The sequence below is a fragment of the Callorhinus ursinus genome, unplaced genomic scaffold (assembly GCF_003265705.2).
Source record: "Callorhinus ursinus isolate GAN/ISIS: 27379988/994484 unplaced genomic scaffold, GSC_fseal_2.0 scaffold38, whole genome shotgun sequence".
Classification (NCBI taxonomy): Eukaryota; Metazoa; Chordata; class Mammalia; order Carnivora; family Otariidae; genus Callorhinus; species Callorhinus ursinus.
This window is the reverse complement of record NW_027397100.1, coordinates 5,676,293-5,693,813: the sequence shown is the minus strand read 5'-3', so window position 1 is coordinate 5,693,813 and position 17,521 is coordinate 5,676,293. Positions and strand designations below refer to the sequence as shown.

At 58.9% G+C, this 17,521-nt stretch overlaps 1 protein-coding gene across 2 annotated transcripts in view; it reads left to right on the top strand.

Moving 5' to 3' along the window:
- PLCG1 (phospholipase C gamma 1) overlaps window positions 1-9,283 on the top strand; it is a 34,448-nt gene extending 25,165 nt beyond the window's left edge. The window contains exons 16-32 of one of the 2 annotated variants that reach the window (XM_025875593.2): window positions 39-226; window positions 492-692; window positions 772-891; window positions 981-1,161; window positions 2,131-2,208; window positions 2,826-2,929; window positions 3,111-3,207; window positions 3,442-3,511; window positions 4,000-4,157; window positions 5,467-5,563; window positions 5,705-5,929; window positions 6,010-6,158; window positions 6,689-6,803; window positions 6,909-7,070; window positions 7,188-7,276; window positions 7,368-7,552; window positions 7,732-9,283. In XM_025875593.2, the coding sequence (XP_025731378.1) occupies window positions 39-226; window positions 492-692; window positions 772-891; window positions 981-1,161; window positions 2,131-2,208; window positions 2,826-2,929; window positions 3,111-3,207; window positions 3,442-3,511; window positions 4,000-4,157; window positions 5,467-5,563; window positions 5,705-5,929; window positions 6,010-6,158; window positions 6,689-6,803; window positions 6,909-7,070; window positions 7,188-7,276; window positions 7,368-7,552; window positions 7,732-7,774 (2,262 nt within the window). In that variant the 3' untranslated portion in view covers window positions 7,775-9,283. The remainder of the gene's footprint in view (window positions 1-38; window positions 227-491; window positions 693-771; window positions 892-980; window positions 1,162-2,130; window positions 2,209-2,825; window positions 2,930-3,110; window positions 3,208-3,441; window positions 3,512-3,999; window positions 4,158-5,466; window positions 5,564-5,704; window positions 5,930-6,009; window positions 6,159-6,688; window positions 6,804-6,908; window positions 7,071-7,187; window positions 7,277-7,367; window positions 7,553-7,731) is intronic. The other variant, XM_025875594.2, reaches the window with a different exon arrangement.
- The last annotated feature ends 8,238 nt before the right edge of the window (window positions 9,284-17,521 follow it).

Here is a 17,521-nt window from a genome sequence, read left to right as displayed (position 1 = left end):
AGTCACCGAGCGTCTTTGCTGTTGCCCTCCCCCTACAGGCCAGTGGCAGCACGGAGCTGCACTCCAGTGAGAAGTGGTTCCATGGGAAGCTCGGGGCGGGGCGGGATGGACGGCACATCGCTGAGCGCCTGCTCACCGAGTATTGCATCGAGACCGGGGCCCCTGATGGCTCCTTCCTCGTGCGGGAGAGCGAGACCTTCGTGGGCGACTACACCCTCTCTTTCTGGTAACCCGCTCCCAGCGCGTGTGCTGCCACTCCGACATGCCCCCCGCCGCCCCAAGACCACCACAGTCTGTAGTTGGTCTCGGTTACAGGCTCTCACACAGAGCGCGATCTCCTCACACGCACGCACACACGCGTACCTTTGTGGGTGCTTTGAAGCCCTCCTGCGGGTCTGCCCGGCACCCGAGCTCCTCAGGTGTCTTGCTTGGGCTGGAGAGCAGCGTTCGGGGCCACGCCTGCTTCTCACCGCCTCCCCATCTGCCCACAGGAGGAACGGGAAAGTCCAGCACTGCCGGATCCACTCCCGGCAGGACGCTGGGGCCCCCAAGTTCTTTTTGACAGACAACTTGGTCTTTGACTCGCTCTATGACCTCATCACGCACTACCAGCAGGTGCCCCTGCGCTGCAACGAATTTGAGATGCGCCTCTCAGAGCCTGTCCCGCAGACCAATGCCCACGAGAGCAAAGAGTGAGGGAGGGGCCAGGGGCCGGGGGCAGGGGGTGCCCTGAGTGGGGAAGGCCAGGGCTTGACTCCGGTCTGTCCTCAGGTGGTACCACGCTAGCCTGACCAGAGCTCAGGCCGAGCACATGCTGATGCGTGTCCCCCGGGATGGGGCCTTCCTGGTGAGAAAACGGAATGAGCCCAACTCCTACGCCATCTCCTTCCGGTGAGGGGTGTGGCCTCGGGGTGCTCTAGGTGGTGTGGGGCTACGCCCGGGTCTGGGCTGCCCTGACCCCGTGTGACTCTTCTGTTAAGGGCTGAGGGCAAGATCAAGCATTGCCGTGTCCAGCAGGAGGGCCAGACGGTGATGCTGGGCAACTCGGAGTTTGACAGCCTCGTGGACCTCATCAGCTACTATGAGAAGCATCCGCTGTACCGCAAAATGAAGCTGCGCTACCCCATCAATGAGGAGGCGCTGGAGAAGATTGGCACCGCGGTGAGGGCCCAGTGGTTGAGGGGCGTGGCCAGCAGTGACCCTGGGCTAGCTGCTGGGCAGTCGTGGGACAGTCTGGCTGTGTGAGACACAGAAGCCAGGGATGTTACAGGAGCTCCTAGACAGGTCACTGCCCAGCTAGGGGCCACGGCATAGGTGCCAGAACAGTGTCCTGGAGGGAATGTCATCTACGAGGGTGTGTCTGTAAGGATGGGCATGTGTTAGGTGACGAGGTTAGGGGCTGTGAGCTGGGCTGAGGGGTGAGGAGGTCCTGGAGCTCACACGGAGCGGTAGGCCCAAGGCTGAGGCTTACCCGGCTGGGCATGGACTAGACTGTCGCCGGGGCGGAGAAGAGAGTTGGCTACAGAAGTGTGTCTGTTGGGGGTATAGCTCAGCGGTAGAGCGTTTGACTACAGAAGTGTGGCTGTGGTGGGAGGAGGCACAGGGGTAAGACAAGTGAAGTAGAAGGCTGTGGGAAGGGCTCAGGACTGGAACCGTGGCATTGGACAAAAAGAAGGCATCTAGGATGGGAGGTCCACTTGAGACTTGTCTTCGGCAGGCACGGGTGTCCAGGGAAAGGACCTCACACACGGGGGCCCAGGGCTGGGCTGGTGGATTAGCGTGTGTGGGGCGGGGGCGCCCAGGGGAAGGGAGGAGCCACTGGTCTAGAAAGTTGAGTGCATGGCCCCTGCGGGACTCCACTGCAGACAGCTCAGCAGCAGCGTGGGCCTTCAGGAACAGAGAACTTTCAGAATCGTGGGGTAGGTGTCCAGGGTAAGAGTGTGGAGAGAGGGGAGGGCCAGGCCATGCCCACTGAGGTCTGAGATGCTGGTAGACCCGATGTCAGGGAAGGGGCGGACGTGGCCTGGTGCGGCAGGACACATGGGCCTGCCATACTGATCGAGGGGCCCAGGGAAGCCGGTAGCCACTGTTGTCTGGGTATTAACGTATCCCATTCGGTCCTGTTTCCAGGAGCCTGATTATGGAGCCCTGTATGAGGGACGCAACCCTGGCTTCTACGTGGAGGCAAATCCTATGCCTACTTTCAAGGTACAGCGTCAGGTCTCTGGGCACAGGAAGTGGCGGGGGGTGGGGGGGTCCCCAGCTGCTCAGGGCTTGCATTGCTCTGCTCAGGGGCCCATCTGTGGTCGTTGTGGAGAAGTGGTGCTTGTGGTTTTCCGAGGCCTGAGAGGTTGTGAGAGATGTGTGGTTTGTGTACGACCACAGCTGTCCCTGGGCCGACCCCCTCCCAGACCTTGCCCCTGGGGGGTCCGCACTGACCCTTCCAGATTGCTCCCCGGGGTAACTCCCCGTTTCCTCCCTGGGTGGCAGCAGGGCAGGGGCAGGCCATACTGGCCAGAAAACTTTGTACTTTTGCTACTGAGTCCCTTACCTTGTGAAGATCTGTCAGAGAGGATCTTCCTCTTTTTGCTTATTTCTCTAGGGGGTAAAGGAGTTGTGCCCTGTTCCTCAGCCCTCTCCCTCAGCAGCCAGGGAGCCTGGGAAGAAGGTTCTTTTCTCCTAGGCTGGGGGGCCTTGTAGGCCTGGCCTCCAGGAGTCTCCACGGCAGAGGCCTGTGGTGAGGACTGGAGCAGGGCGGGTTGCTGCAGGTCAGGAGAGTGGTGAGGAGGGGCTGCCTGCTCTAACCAGCGCTCTCCCGCTTGCAGTGTGCGGTCAAAGCCCTCTTTGACTACAAGGCACAGAGGGAGGACGAGCTGACGTTCACGAAGAGCGCCATCATCCAGAATGTGGAGAAGCAAGATGGCGGCTGGTAAGCCTGGTCCCTGGAGCCAGAGCCCGTGGGGCGTGTGGCGGGCCGGGAGGTGGGGGCCCCGCACGGGCACCGGCAGTGCTGGCCGCGGCCTGGCTTCCGTGTGGGGCCTTGACAAGGGCCCCCCTCCTTGGGGGAGTTTGGGGTGGTTGCTGAGGTAAGCACCATGTGGCTTCCACAGGTGGCGGGGGGACTATGGGGGAAAGAAGCAGCTGTGGTTTCCGTCCAACTACGTGGAGGAAATGGTCAGCCCTGCAGCCCTGGAGCCCGAGAGGGAGGTGAGCGCAGAGCCACAGTGGTGGGACACGCCAGGCACGCACAGTGACGCAATAGCCTCTGGCACCTGCGGGCCACACACACACCTGTGGGGCCGTGGTTTCCGGGACAGACGTGCTGTGTGTGTGTTGTCATGTGTGCGCTTGTGCGGGGCGTTTGTTGCATGCACACAGACCTCCCCCCACGCGTGTGTGGAGCGGACGTGCTGATGAGCCCTTGGGCTTTGCCTTCTGCAGCACTTGGACGAGAACAGCCCCCTGGGGGACTTGCTCCGGGGGGTCTTGGATGTGCCGGCTTGTCAGATAGGTGAGCCCCCATCCCGTTTTCCAGCCCATCGTTGCTTAGGGTCAGGCTGTCCTTGGTGGCTCTCGGCATGTGCCGAGGGAAGAAGCCAGAGGCTGCCCCCCGTCTGAGCTGTCCCAGTGCTTGGATTCCTCCCCCCTTGATGCCCTGGGCTTCTTGCTCATCTCCAGCTCTGAGCCCTGCCTGCTCACCCAGAGCCAGGCACCGTGGGAGATGCAGATGGCTCGCTGACCTCCACCGTCCTCATAGGCGGGGTCCCGGGGTGGGGCGGGGGCAGGGGACCCCGGGGAGACAGACCGGTTTGGAGCCCCGGCCCACCTCTTCCCGGCAGCCCTCGCGTCCTCTGCTGTCACATGGGCTAGGCCGAGCAGCCCCGGCCCCCTCACGATGTGTGGGGAGGACAGGTGGTGAGGGGACACCGAGCCAGTGCCTGGGCTGTGGTGTGGGGGATGCAGGAACGACTTGCCAGCTCTGTCCTCTCGTGCTCCCAGCCATCCGCCCCGAGGGCAAGAACAGCCGGCTCTTCGTCTTCTCCATCAGCATGGCTTCGGTGGCACACTGGTCCTTGGACGTCGCTGCTGACTCCCAGGAGGAGCTGCAGGACTGGGTGAAGAAGATCCGAGAGGTGGCCCAGACGGCAGACGCCAGGGTGAGGGGCGCGGGGTGGGGCGCGGGGGCAGCCTGTGAGCCTGCTGGGGGCAAGGCCTGTGGCACCAGGCCTCCCCCCCCCCCCCCGGCCAGGAGCCAGCCCCGTGGGTCTGCCTGGCGGGCACTTGGAAACACAAGCTCAGAGGCCAGAGAAGTCCTAGGCTGGAAGCAGGAGGGACCGGTGGTGTGGAGCGGGAGGAGGGCTTCACTTTGAAGGTGTGGGTGACAGGAGGAGCCGGGAAGGTCGGGTCAGAGAAGCTAGAAGCGGGCGGGGGGGATGGGGCCTGATGTGTTGAGGGCTGTGGAGGTACCGACAGGCACGGTGAGAACCTGCAAGTGCCCGTCGGCTCTGGCAGCAGCGGACAGCCCTAGTGCTGCTCCCAGCAACCATGGCAGGGTGGTGGCCGGGGTCGGGTGGCAGTGGGCATCGGGGAGTGTGGCGTGGCAAAGGCAGAGCGCCTCCACGGGGCCGGAGCCCGGGCAGGCTTTCGTGCTGACCTGCTGGAGGAGCCAGCGGGGGCGGGGGGGGCTCTTCCACTTGCGCCTGGGGCAGCGGAGAGGAAAGTATTTGTAAGGGTGAAGGGAGTTCGGTGGGATGGCTGGTCCCTCCGGGGTTGGTGTGGGCTAGAAGGCTGCAGCTCTGGCTGCTGTGGAGGACAGGCATTTACAAGTGCCGCAGGGAACGGAAGGTGCTGAGGATTTCACCGGCAGACCCGCCGGTTGAGGGGATGGATTCTGGGGTCTGGGCTAAAAGAGGGAGGAGGGGTATGAGTGTAAGAGCCCCTGATGGAAGAAAGCAGGCCTCGGGGGGTTGAGGACAGGATGGGGCGCACTTGCGAGTGGCTGTGGTGGGTAGGTGGCTGCACTGGGGTAGGGGGGAGCTGAGGTGATGAGGTTCTTAGGCCTGGGAGGTGGGGTGGAGTCCCCGGGGCACCGAAGACTAAGCCAGAGGCCTGCGTCCCCACTGAAGTCAGAGGAGGCTGCCTTTTTTGCCTAAGGGAGGCGGCGTACCCGATGGTCACAAGGCATCCCCGGAGAGCGCAGCCAGCCCCAGGACCCTGAGCTGTCATTGAGACATGGGTGGTGGTGAGGATCCCACCCTCTGAGAGTCTTGGAGGGCAAGTGTGGCCTTCAGGGCAGAGAAGAGGAAGGACTATTCCTGAGGACAGAAGGGCCCTTGTTTTTACTGTCCGGTGGGGTCTGGAAGATGCAGGGAACAGGGAAGGGCTTGAAGAGCCCCTGCAGTGTGGGTGCGCCCTTCTGTGGGTCGGGGGCTCCAGCCTGGGGCTACAGGCTGTGTGTGTCACCAGCTCACGGAGGGGAAGATGATGGAGCGCAGGAAGAAGATCGCCCTGGAGCTCTCTGAGTTGGTTGTCTACTGTCGGCCCGTTCCCTTCGATGAAGAGAGTAAGGGCGAGGCCCCGGCAGGGTGGGTTTGGGTGCCCTCCCGGGCAGGTGGAAGATGGAGGAGCATTTCGTCCCTTTATATGGGGGTTGGGGGAGCCGCCTGGGTGGGTGGGCCCTGTAAGCGTTCTCCGTTTGGCCCAGAGATTGGCACGGAACGTGCCTGCTACCGGGACATGTCATCCTTTCCGGAGACGAAGGCGGAGAAATACGTGAACAAGGCCAAAGGCAAGAAGTTCCTCCAGTACAACCGGCTACAGCTCTCCCGCATCTACCCCAAGGGCCAGCGGCTGGACTCCTCCAACTACGACCCCTTGCCCATGTGGATCTGCGGCAGTCAGCTCGTGGCCCTCAACTTCCAGACCCCAGGTGAGGAGCTGCCCTGTGCGGCAGGGAGGGGGCTCTGCTGGGCTGTGGGGCTGGAGTCCACCGGAACTCGGCTCTTCCAGACAAGCCTATGCAGATGAACCAGGCCCTCTTCCTGGCCGGCGGCCACTGTGGCTATGTGCTGCAGCCGAGCACCATGCGGGATGAGGCCTTTGATCCCTTTGACAAGAGCAGCCTCCGAGGTCTGGAGCCATGTGCCATCTGCATTGAGGTGCGTGGTGCTCACCTATGGGCTTCAGGGTGGGTGGGGCTTGCTCTGCCAGGGCCCCTTTCCAGAGTCAAGGATAGGGTATCCGTGTGACGGGTGGGGGGCACACTGCACTGTTTTCTGAGCTGGAGGAAGGCAGGACCGTCCTCTGAGGTAGGAAGGCAGCTGCTGGCCTCCACTGTGGGGCTGGGCCCAGAGCGGTAAAGGCCCGCTCAGTTGCTAATCACTGGAGTCAGGCTGTCCAGTGAGGGCTCAGCTGCCCCCCAGCTCTGTTTGAGAACTGGCCCCTAAGCTGCTGTGCGGGGGGGTGGGGGGTGGCGGATTTAATGAGGTAGATGCAAAAACTCCTGTGAAAGCTGCTGCTGCTAAAGCAGAGATTTCCAGCGCCACTGCTCCTAGGGCCCTGATGCAGGGAGCCATTTAGTGGGCCGCCTCCTTGGGGCCCAGCAGAGGGCGCACAGCCTACACCGCATAGTGAGGCCTGGGAAGGCGCCGAAAGGACCGTCCCCAGCCCATCTTGGCCTGCCTTCCAGGTGCTGGGGGCCCGGCACCTGCCAAAGAACGGCCGAGGCATCGTGTGTCCTTTTGTGGAGATTGAGGTGGCTGGAGCAGAGTATGACAGCATCAAGCAGAAGACAGAGTTTGTGGGTACGTCTGCCTTCCCCACTCATCATGCCCCAAAGGCCCCTCCACACCAGCAACTCTTGTCCTCTCGAGGTGGTGGCCTGAGGCCTTTTGCCCTGACTTTCGCAGTGGACAATGGACTGAACCCTGTGTGGCCTGCCAAGCCCTTCCACTTCCAGATCAGCAACCCGGAATTCGCCTTTCTGCGCTTTGTGGTGTATGAGGAAGACATGTTCAGTGACCAGAACTTCCTGGCTCAGGCTACCTTCCCAGTGAAAGGCCTGAAGACAGGTGAGTAGCCTTCGTAGAGAGCGCGCCTGGGGCCTACCTAGGGGTGTGGGGGCCGCGGGGGGCGGGCCCCCTGCTCGGCTCCCTCCCAGGCTGAGGGCCAGGCCTTCCTCGTCCTAGGGTACAGAGCCGTGCCTTTGAAGAACAACTACAGTGAGGACCTGGAGCTGGCCTCCCTGCTCGTCAAGATCGATGTTTTCCCTGCCAAGGTAACCGCAGCGCGGGTGGAGGGCCGGCGGGCTGCAGCCTCACAAGGCCCTGGGGGAAGCACTGACCCCACGCGCCCTGCCCTTGTTGAAGCAGGAGAACGGGGACCTCAGTCCCTTCAGTATGTCTCTGCGGGAGAGGGGCTCTGATGCTTCAGGCCAGCTCTTTCATGGCCGGGCCCGGGAAGGTTCCTTTGAAGCCCGCTACCAACAGCCGTTTGAGGACTTCCGTATCTCCCACGAGCATCTGGCAGACCAGTCTGACAGTCGGGAACGGAGGTGCGGCGGTGGAGGGTGGGTGGCATACGGGGAGATGGGTAGGAGAGCTTGCGGCCCCTTCTGCGTCCTTCTCTTGCTCCTGGGGAGGAGTTACCCTTGTCTGGCTTTCCTTGCCTTGGGCTGTCCCACTGGGCTGCAAGGCCTCACTGCCGGTAGGGACACACTCTCCTTCCGTCCAGGGCCCCACGACGGACTCGGGTCAACGGAGACAACCGCCTCTAGCTGTGCGCCAGCCCCGTCGAGAGAAGCAGGCGCCGCGTGCCTCGTGGAGCGCCGCGAGCTGGGTCCCTGGGAAGCGGCCTGCCGTGGCGGCCGTCCTGGCCCCGAGGCCTGGAGCTGGGTTCCAGCAGTGACTGCTAGACAAACCAAGCCATTGATGAGTTGTACTGTTTGGGGCCTCCATGCCCCAGCTGTGGGTGAAGGCGAAACTCGTACTGTGATTCGAATTAATTAAGCACACATCTGGTCCTGCCTTCTGGGGGTGGAGCCTTCCGTCCGTGGGGCCAGGACCGTGGCTGCAGCCCCTTGGGGACAGAGGCTGCCTCGGCCCGCAGCACGGGCGGCTTGGAGGAACCGCTGACCTTGCCGAGAGAGCCGCAGCAGCCTCGCTGGGCCAGGGAAGCAGCCCCGAGTTTACATCATCCTGGAGCTTCACAACCCCAGCCGGAAAGGGGTGAGGGTCGCTGGCCGCGGAGCCAGGGCGGGGCAGCACAGGACCTGCCTGGAGAAGGGCTCCGCCAGCTCAAGGAAGAGAACACAGCACAAGGGCGCGCTGCCCGCGGCCGGGACCACCACCCAGCCCGCAAGATACGGGGGATCGTGTCAGACAGTCGCAGCGGGCGGCCCGGGCTGCCATGGGCCCCTGTGTGAGGGGCTGCCTGGAGGGCGGCCAGCAGCACCTCAGGACCTTGGGGGGGGGGAGGGGGAGGAGAAAGGGAAGGACCTGGGCGCCCTGCGCCACCTGCCTGCTGCCCGAAGCCGGGGGTGGGGGGGTGGGGGGCAGCCCAAGGCGAGTGCTGTGGATGCGAACGAACCTGGAGCCGGACCCGCTTACCGGGCCGCCAGAGTTTGCGGACGTGCCGGCCCAACTGCACCGGCCCTCCTGCCCCACGGTCCGCCGCGGCGTGCCTCGCACTCACGCAGAGGCCACCACCAGGCCGGAGGTCTAACGGCCGGAGCGACAGACTGGAGGCCTTGGTTGGAGACGGGTGCAGCCCAGAGCGGGGCTTTTCCCTAGTACATTCAGGAAACTGCACACACGGACATGCCTCCTTCAGGGCGCCCTCCAGCAGGCCGGCCAGGGGACCCCCTTCCCCCGCCCCACCCCCACCCCGTCCGAGTTAAGACTGAAGACCCCTCTCCCTGTTGCAGCAGCAGACCTGGGATCGGAGCCTGCAGACAGCACAGCAGGCGGGTGCCGAGATGATCCTGAGTGTCCATTAAACCAGTTGAAAGTCCTGTTACTGGGCATCTGTGATGTTGGAGATGGAAATTTTAAAGGTTATTTTTTGCACACCCCGTTTCTCACTATCTTCATTATTTCACGTAGGGTATGATTTTCTAGGTCTTCCACTTCTAACCGGAAAGCTGCTTGGTGGGGGTGGGGGAGCAAACTGAGTGAACTTGTCTGCACTGTGGCAGAACTGTTATTTTTATGGATTTTACAGCTCAACTAACAGTGTTACCTTTTCAAGATTTATATATTTATATACTCTTAAGAAAAACCACTGAGCCGTTAAAGCCTTGTTATTATTCGATCCTAATAGTGATTCCGTTTTCTATAGCTTGCTTTTAGGGTAGAAGGTAAATTATTTAACGTTCTATTAAACTTTCCATATCATGGATTGTAAACCGAAGAAAATTATACAGATTTCTGAGAAAATGTACTGGTTTACTTAAACTAGTTCCGAGGTCGTCTTTGCAAGTATGACCGCGCAGTCTTGTCCACAGCAAACACATCTATATATGGTTGCCAGCGTTTGGCTCATAATTTAAATATTAACAAAAATCTTAAATTTTATTGGAAAAGTTTTCCTTCTGAAAAGGACTTTAAAAACATCGTTATTTTTCTTCTTAGTAGGATAGTCACTAAATTACCTACTTCTGCTCCCCTTTGGGGGGAAGCCTTGGGGCAGAGTCCGGGGGAGGGGAGGGTCTGGCTGCGACATGCCTTGTCCTGTGGGGACCGGTAAGGCTGTCGGAATCAGGTAGAGAGGGATGGGAGGAGAAGAAATAGCAAAGCCCATTCTGGTGGTCAGGTGGGTTTTTGTTTGAAGGCAAAGATGACTCGGGATGCTTTCCCTTAGGAACGGAAGCGGGTTAAGGAGTTACCTGCTTTGCGGGGACAGCTGCTCAGCGGCTGGCTGCTTCTGCCTAGCTACTGCAGAGATCTCAGAAAGGAGATGGGAAAGGTCGGGAAGGCAGCCCCACTGAAGGACAGAGGCACCTCACGGCGCAGCCAGCACTGAGCACATGCAAGCCCGCTGCCCGCATCCAGGGTCGGGGTGGGCCAGTTGCTCGTTGTGCTGGCCTCTTAAGATTGGCCTGCCAAATAAAGCATCCCCAGGTCCCTTGGTGGGCTCTTGCGGGGGTGGCCGGGAGAGCCAATTGTCTGGAGACTTAACTATGGACCATTTGTTGGGTGGTTATTGTGCAGTGGAGGCGGGGTGGGGGGGGTGGTTTGCACAACTTCCGGTTCAAGCAGATCTCCCCTCTGGGCTCCTCCAGCTCGTCTGCCTGGGGTATGTTGGAGTCGAGTGTGGCCACCGGCCTGCCTGTGAGGGAGCCCGGGTTTCTGTGGCCCGCCAGCTCTGGGGGTGAGCAGGAGACAACCCAAGTCCCCTCTCAGCCCACAGAAGCCTCTCCTTTCAAAACAACGCAGCATTCCGAAGTAGGGTGAAAAGCCTCAACAGCCTGCAACCCAATCTCTATGCCCAGACCTGGTTGAAAAGGCCATGCCCTTACCTTCCCCGTGGTCTATGCCGGTGTGGATCAGAAATGACGCACATACACAGTTGCCTGCCTGGTGGATGTGTGGGCACAGGCCTAAAACGCCAGCCCGGGGAGCCTGAAAAGATCTGTCACTGAAAAGATGCAGGTTAACTACAATCAGTTGGTTCTTAAAATGGTAATGAGTATACCCCTGGTGTGATAATTCACAGACCACACAAAGCATGGAGAGACCAAGATTTTTAAGTCAAGTCCAAGGCTGATGAAGAGTTAGAGGTTCCAAGCATCCCCTTCCTGTATGACAAGTCAGACCACAAAGACCTAACAACAGTTCCCAAGTTTACAGGTTGGGGGCCAGTCCTGGTTCACTGTAGGTCCCTCTGAGCAGCACCCACTTGGAGAACTGGGACCAGTTTAGAATATTTCTTCTTATCCACTGAGATGGTTTGACAGTATCAGAGCACCTACTGCTCAGGTTCTTGCTGGCCCCCTGGCTTTCTTCTAGAGCTTCTCTGACCCACTCAGAGAGGACAGTCCTTTTCCCACAGACAAGGTGGTGGGTGCGAGTTAACCTGGACTTCCCAAGCCGTGTTTTTCTGCTCCAGAGTCCCGTGGCCAGGTGAGACTTTTCTAATCTATGGAGGAAGAGGTTCTGTGCGGGGCCTTTGGTTAGGGGCCCCCGTCATCATGGCACAGGCTTGGCTTGTTGGTGTTGACCACTGTTATTTTATTTTTTTAATTTTTTTTTAAAAGATTTTATTTATTTGAGAGAGAATGAGAGATAGAAAGCACGAGAAGGAAGAGGGTCAGAGGGAGAAGCAGACCCCCTGCTGAGCAGGGAGCCCGATACGGGACTCGATCCCGGGACTCCAGGATCATGACCTGAGCCGAAGGCAGTCGCTTAACCAACTGAGCCACCCAGGCGCCCAACCACTGTTATTTTAATCAGAACATACGTTCAATCATTTACTGAACAAGTGTCTTTCTGGAATGTGACTCGGGGAGAGACAGTTCTGAAGCCCTTGCAGCGGCTTCCTAGACCTGAGGCCTGCCTGTCCCCCACCCCACCCCCCTTCCCCTTCTCCTGCGACTTTGCCTTTCATCGCCAATGTCTTGATCTTTCATCCTAGCAGAAAACACGACAACCCTCAGTCATGCAAATGCACAGGTCAGTTTCACCTCCGCTTCCTCCAGGCCGACCTGACCTCACTGACTGCCCCGGGAGGCCCCACAAGCAGGTGGGGTGAAGGGAGACCCTCACTCAAGCCTGAAGGTCTGGGCCTGTGGTGGGTAGTTGCCTCACCGCGCATGCAGGCCCTGTCCCTGCCGTGGGGTCGCTTGGGCTGGCACTGCCTCCCACCCACTGGGTTAGGCATCACCTGGGAAGCTTCTGAAAAATACCAGTGCCCGGAGCCCTAACAGCTCTTTTCCAAAAGCTGCCCAGGGGAACCAAATGAGCAGTCAGGGTTGAGACCCACCAGTCTGCGCAGAGGACACACAAAAAAACAGGGCCAGGGAGAGGAAGTCCATGGAACCAGGGGCAAAGACAAGCAGTGGACGGCTCCCTGCCAGGTCCCCTCTCCTGTGGTCTCCAGCAGGAACTACTCCTGGCTGGCTGGCAGAGCAGGGACAAGGAGACTGTGCTCCGAGTGGCGGGCCTGGGCTTCTCGGCCAGCGGACGCATGCGCACAGGACTACCTGCGAGGCCGGCGGCTGACACCCCTGCAGAGAGAGCAGTCGGGCCAAGCACCCCTCTCTCTCGAGGCTGCCCTGTGAGAAGGCAGGAGCAGTTTCTGACCCCAGCTGAGGGCCAGTGCCATTCACGAGGATCTGCGGCCATGAGCAGAGGACACCAGGCCCCCCGTCCTGACCGGGCACATCCTGAACAACACCTGAAGGTTGGGGCTAGTTAAAAACTCACTCGTCTTTCCATTTGAGCCCATCATCTCCCACCATTGCTGTTCTTTTGAAGGGAAAAACCACTACAAGCAGTATCCGGTTATCCCACCAAACTAGTTAGTTCATGGAACAAAATAAGGTCCTGCCTCACATTTCAGTTCAAGAGCTCACGCCCTGTCTCAGCCTGAGAATCCTCCTCACTGGGTCGTTCCTCTGAGAATCCCCAGGGGCCTCATGCCCAGGAGTCAGGCAGGCCTTCTGTTTCCTGCCTGGAGGCCATCGCAGCTGCCCCACGGAAGCTCATGGCAACCCCCTGCTGACTTCTACTGCCAGCTCCGTCCACAGCTGTGTCCCAAGAAGCCACTGCCTGAGTCTGCACCCACCCTGGGGCTTCGGCTGGTTGGCTTCAGGGCTCCACGCCAGGTTGGTCCAGCTCCCAAGGACTTGCTTTACATTCGACGCAGAGCTGCTCTCCCAGGGCTTAAGTTGGCCTCCAGAAGGGCCAAAGCCAGGGACAGGCCCTGGTGTCCACCTGGGACGAGAACTGCCTTGGTATGTCTCTGCCCCAGGTGATATTTGTGGGCTCCCTTTTTCCTGTCACAGGCCCTCAGGGTCACCCCAACAAGATGCAATTGCTCTGAATCTTAGAAATAAGGCTTTTAATGTTCGTTGGAGGCCCCTGGGTCCTTACGCATATTCACCAGCCCCTCCTTAGCGAACAGGACAAGCTCTGCTTCTGAGTACTCTTCTCATGGGGCAAAAAGGGGAAAGAAAAGGACTTGCCAGCATCCTCTTACCAGACACCTGAGGACTCCAGGTCTGACTCCTCTGCCTTTGTCTATGGAGTGTAATTCCTAAAAACATCATGGTTCCATCACGTAGAAGCCAATCCTGTGGACCCAGCAGTGGAACTTTCCTGAAGTGGGCCAAGGGGAATGGCCTTGCTCATCCATCCACGTTTAAGGTCGGGCTTGCCCACTAAATAAATCAGCAGATGTGAAGTGTTTTTAGTTTTTCGGGCTCCCCCACAAAATAAAGTCAGCAGATGTGAAACGTATTTATGTTTTTATTTAGGAACAATCAAAAGATTTGAAGTACCATTTCGGCCCATATCAAATTGTATAAGCAGTTTGGCCCTGCTCCCTCATCCAAATCCACAGATACAAAATCTAGGAAATGTGCAATTTGCATTTTAGAAATAGCAGCATCCCCACAGGGGACCTCATGAGGCCTGGAGACTCAGCCCAGAGAGGGCAGCCCACTCCACCGCCTCGGCACAGCCACGGTCCAAAGGCAAGTTACATCTTTCTGTTAAAAACACTTACCCCTGGGTAAAGAATTCCCATCCCACCCAGTCCTGACCCACAGAGTATGCCCCTCAGTTTGGTCTCACACCTGGCAGCCGCAGGGGGGTAGGGACCCTCTTGTATAGTTCGGTAAAGTCTCCATTTGCCTCTGGACAAACAGGGCAGTTGCTTCTTAGCACCAAGATGATCCTGTCTTTCCAGTGTCTCTGGGAGAAAGGCGGCGCACCAGGGCAAACTGCTCACCAGCCATTCCTGGCCCTCCCGTGGCCCCGAAGACTAAAAGGTAAGCGGGGGGAAGAAAACCAGCAGGGATCAGGCCCGTCAGGAAGGACCCTGCAGCCATGGCAACCTCCCTGACATCCACAAAGACTGTGCTCAGTAAACTTTCAATGAACAATGGCCGGCAGGGGAGAGAGGAAGGTTGGCGTGTTTTTTTTGTCATAACAATTATGGCACAGTCCGGTCCTCCTGACAGCTCAACGACGCGCCTGCCCAGAAGCGCCGTGGGAACTCCTCTGCACGGGGCGCCCCTTGTCCCCTGGCACTCGCCTGGCCTCACTGGGTGCCCGCTGACCATGCTGCGTCCCTGCTGAGGGCGGCCTGGCTCCCCCGCCAGCCAGCACCCGTCAGCCTGGGGCTCCCGCCCAGCCAGCGTTTCAAGCAAACTGCCAGAATGAGCCCTCTGTATGGGCAGGAACCAAGGATGAGTGACAATCTCTCTTGAAACACAAATTACAGAACAGCTACCACGGGGGTAGATGGTTACCCTCCACCAGTGTATCTACTCTGGGGTTTGACCCTCGGGAAAGACCACACACACTGGCAACTTTCTATATTCAGTGACTCCGAACAGCCTCTACCCTGGACAATTCACCTTCGGCCCCAGCCGAAGACTCGAAAGACTTCTAAATCACCCATTTATCGTGGAAAGGAAGAGCAGTTACGGAGCATTAGCCAAGAAAAGCCACTAACACTCAAGTGCTCAGGTGTGCGCGCGCGGCACAGCCCGGCTCCGAAGAGGCACCAACGGCAGGTCACCACTCAGACTCTCAGGCACCCTGGCTTGCCACCTGCCCCCCAGTGGACAGCAGGAAAGACACCCAGCAGAAGAGAAGACCACCACCTCTGAAAAGCCCTGCTCGCTGTGCTCACCTCTCCCTCTCGCTCCGGCCTGAGCAGCCACAAGGGCCAGGTTCTGAGGGCTGCGGAAGCCTTGGGGCTGGGGACGGCAAAGCGGGAGCCACGTGTTCTTTGTGGATCCTGGCAGTCCTGCCGACCGAAAGATAGGGGTTTTAAAAATCAACGGCCGCAGGGGCTTGCTGCCACCGTGTCCATGTGGTGACCGGGGCCTGCTGATCCGTGCCAGACACCGGGGGTTCCGCCCCTGCTCTGGACTTCGGCAGATAGAATGGCTGCTTCCTGCTGGCTCCAGGCTGTCGGGTCTCAAGTCTGGTGAAGGACTGGGACCCCGTTCAAAGGAGTGGCCAGGTTAGCGGCCAGGCTTAACGAGTGCACTCAGGACTGAAAGACAGAAAAGCAGGCTCTGGACCACCCCTAGGACCAAATGCTCTGAGCCCTTTACCTCACTCCCGCGTGTACTTGCTGGGTCAGCTCAGAGAAGCCCCTTCCCAGGACGACCTGGTGCCAGGAACACCACACAGACTGGGGCAGAAACAAACCCCAACCGAGGCCTCTCTGTTCCATCTGGACGTAGAGCTGGGCTGGGCAGCCAGCCAAGCAGCACCCACAGTCGTCACTTCCACGGTCACTCGGCCCAAATCAAAACTCGTCACTTTGATGAGGCATTGCCTCCGGCCTCCTCAGCCCTGATGTTGCACAGCTTGGCTGTTAGAAATAGCCGGAGAAACAGCATGATGGCTACCTCAGACCGAAGCCGGGCTGGGGGCGGGGACCATTCAGAGGAAGGCTCGGGCTCCCCACTCCCTGCTTTCTCAGGGCAGGTGCTCCCCCAACCATGCAGAGATGGCCCCCGAGGTCTGCGCAGGAAGGCTGGGCGGGCCTGGGCTCCTCAGGAAAGAGAACAAAGGAAGCTGTGTCCGGAGCCCTGGAGACGGGGCTCCAGACGGGAGCGAGGAGAGCCCAGCCTGTTAGCCTCCCGGCCCAGGCAGCTACTAGCTCTGGCCTGGAAGTTCGTTCAGTGGATCCTTACCCATCTACAGGGTCTTCTCCAGCATCTGAGCTTTGCACATCGATGGGATAAAGGAAAATTTAAACTTAATACAAAAGGTGTGTGTCAAACCAATAACCTACCCCAGATAAACGCTGAGCAAGGAAAAAGGGGGAAAAATTAGAAAAAGCCCAAATCCAGGTTTGGTCTGGTTTGACGCTTTCTTCTTGGCCGGTTCTCCTCTCCTACAAAGTGCCTTTATCCACTGGGGCTTGTGAGGTTTACACCGACAAAGCTGCACCGATGGCAAAGGGCTTACAGGGAGAGAGACCAGGCAGCCCAGTCGGGAGCCGCGGGAGGAGGTGCAGAGGGCGCGAGCACCCAGCCTCCACAGAAGGCAGCCTGGCACAGATGTCCCAGAGCCAGAGGGGACTGGAGCAGACACAGGACCTGTCACTGAGCCACCGACTGAGCAGGATGAAGAGCCACATCTCAGCCTGGAAAGCACGCTGAAACTTCCTGGTGGGACAGCCTCCCACGGCCAGCAGGGACACCACCGTCTGTGCACATGGGAGCCCACAAGCTAGGGGCCAACACTGCCCAGCTCCCACACCCGTGCTTCTGGAGAACAGGGAGCAGAGCCTCCGGTCGAGGCGCTCTGGTCCACCGGGACAGCTGCCAGTCACTCAGCCAGGCCAGGCCAGGAGCCCTAACTCACATGGCGCTACCAAACCCCAAATGCCAACAGGGCCATCCAACCAGGGTGCTCTATTTCAGGAACCTGAGACTCCTGAAAATGAGAGCTCTCCTCTCAAATCAAAAAGCTCCTTCATAGTCAAGAATTAAAACAAGTAATCAAAATATGCAAGGTATACGTATCATGAATCCGGCTTTCCTTTATCAGAATGATGATCTGGTTTCAACTACTACAACTGAATCTACAACCCCATGTAAAAAATAGAATAAACCAAACATGTGCCTGACATAGGCGACAAAAAACACTGAAATATTTTACGATCTCTCACGAGTCCGAGTGCATACAGAGAAGAGGGGCAAAGATGAGTCACCTTATACACGAGGCTTTCCTTCGGGGGAGAGTAACCCCACGTCTCAACTCTGCAGCCCACGGACCTGCTGGAGGCAACATCACAGACACCTTCTGAGGGCGTGCAAAACCACGGTGATCTGTCTTGTGACAGGACACAGGGTGGATGCTGCAGTGCTGCACCCCCATGCATTCCGGGCCAGTGTGGGTCTCTGTGCCAGGTCAGCTGTGTTCCCCAAGTACCCAGAGCGCTGGGCACCGGCTCGCTGACCCAGCTCTCTCTCGCCATCACCTCTGACCGTGGTTCTTGTAAGCGTGAGGCTTCAAACCCATTATTTGCTCAGGTCCAAGACCACAGTTAAGGAGGAGGGACGGTCTAGCCTGCTGGGGTCCTTACCTGGGCAGTCTTGCCATTCGTGGGCAGGGCTAACAGAGGAAAACATGCCCAGACGGGCAGGCCTGTAGCTTCCCCACCTTCTAAAGACAGGCTGGTGCCGAGGCTGGGTCGTTATGTCCTGCATGAACTTGTCCACCATGTATTTTGTGTGTTGTTGTTTGGGTTGTAGATGAAATATGAATACAAATTAAATAAACAAGAAAATCCTCTCTAAAGCCCTTTGGCCAGCGCGGGGCTCTGGGAG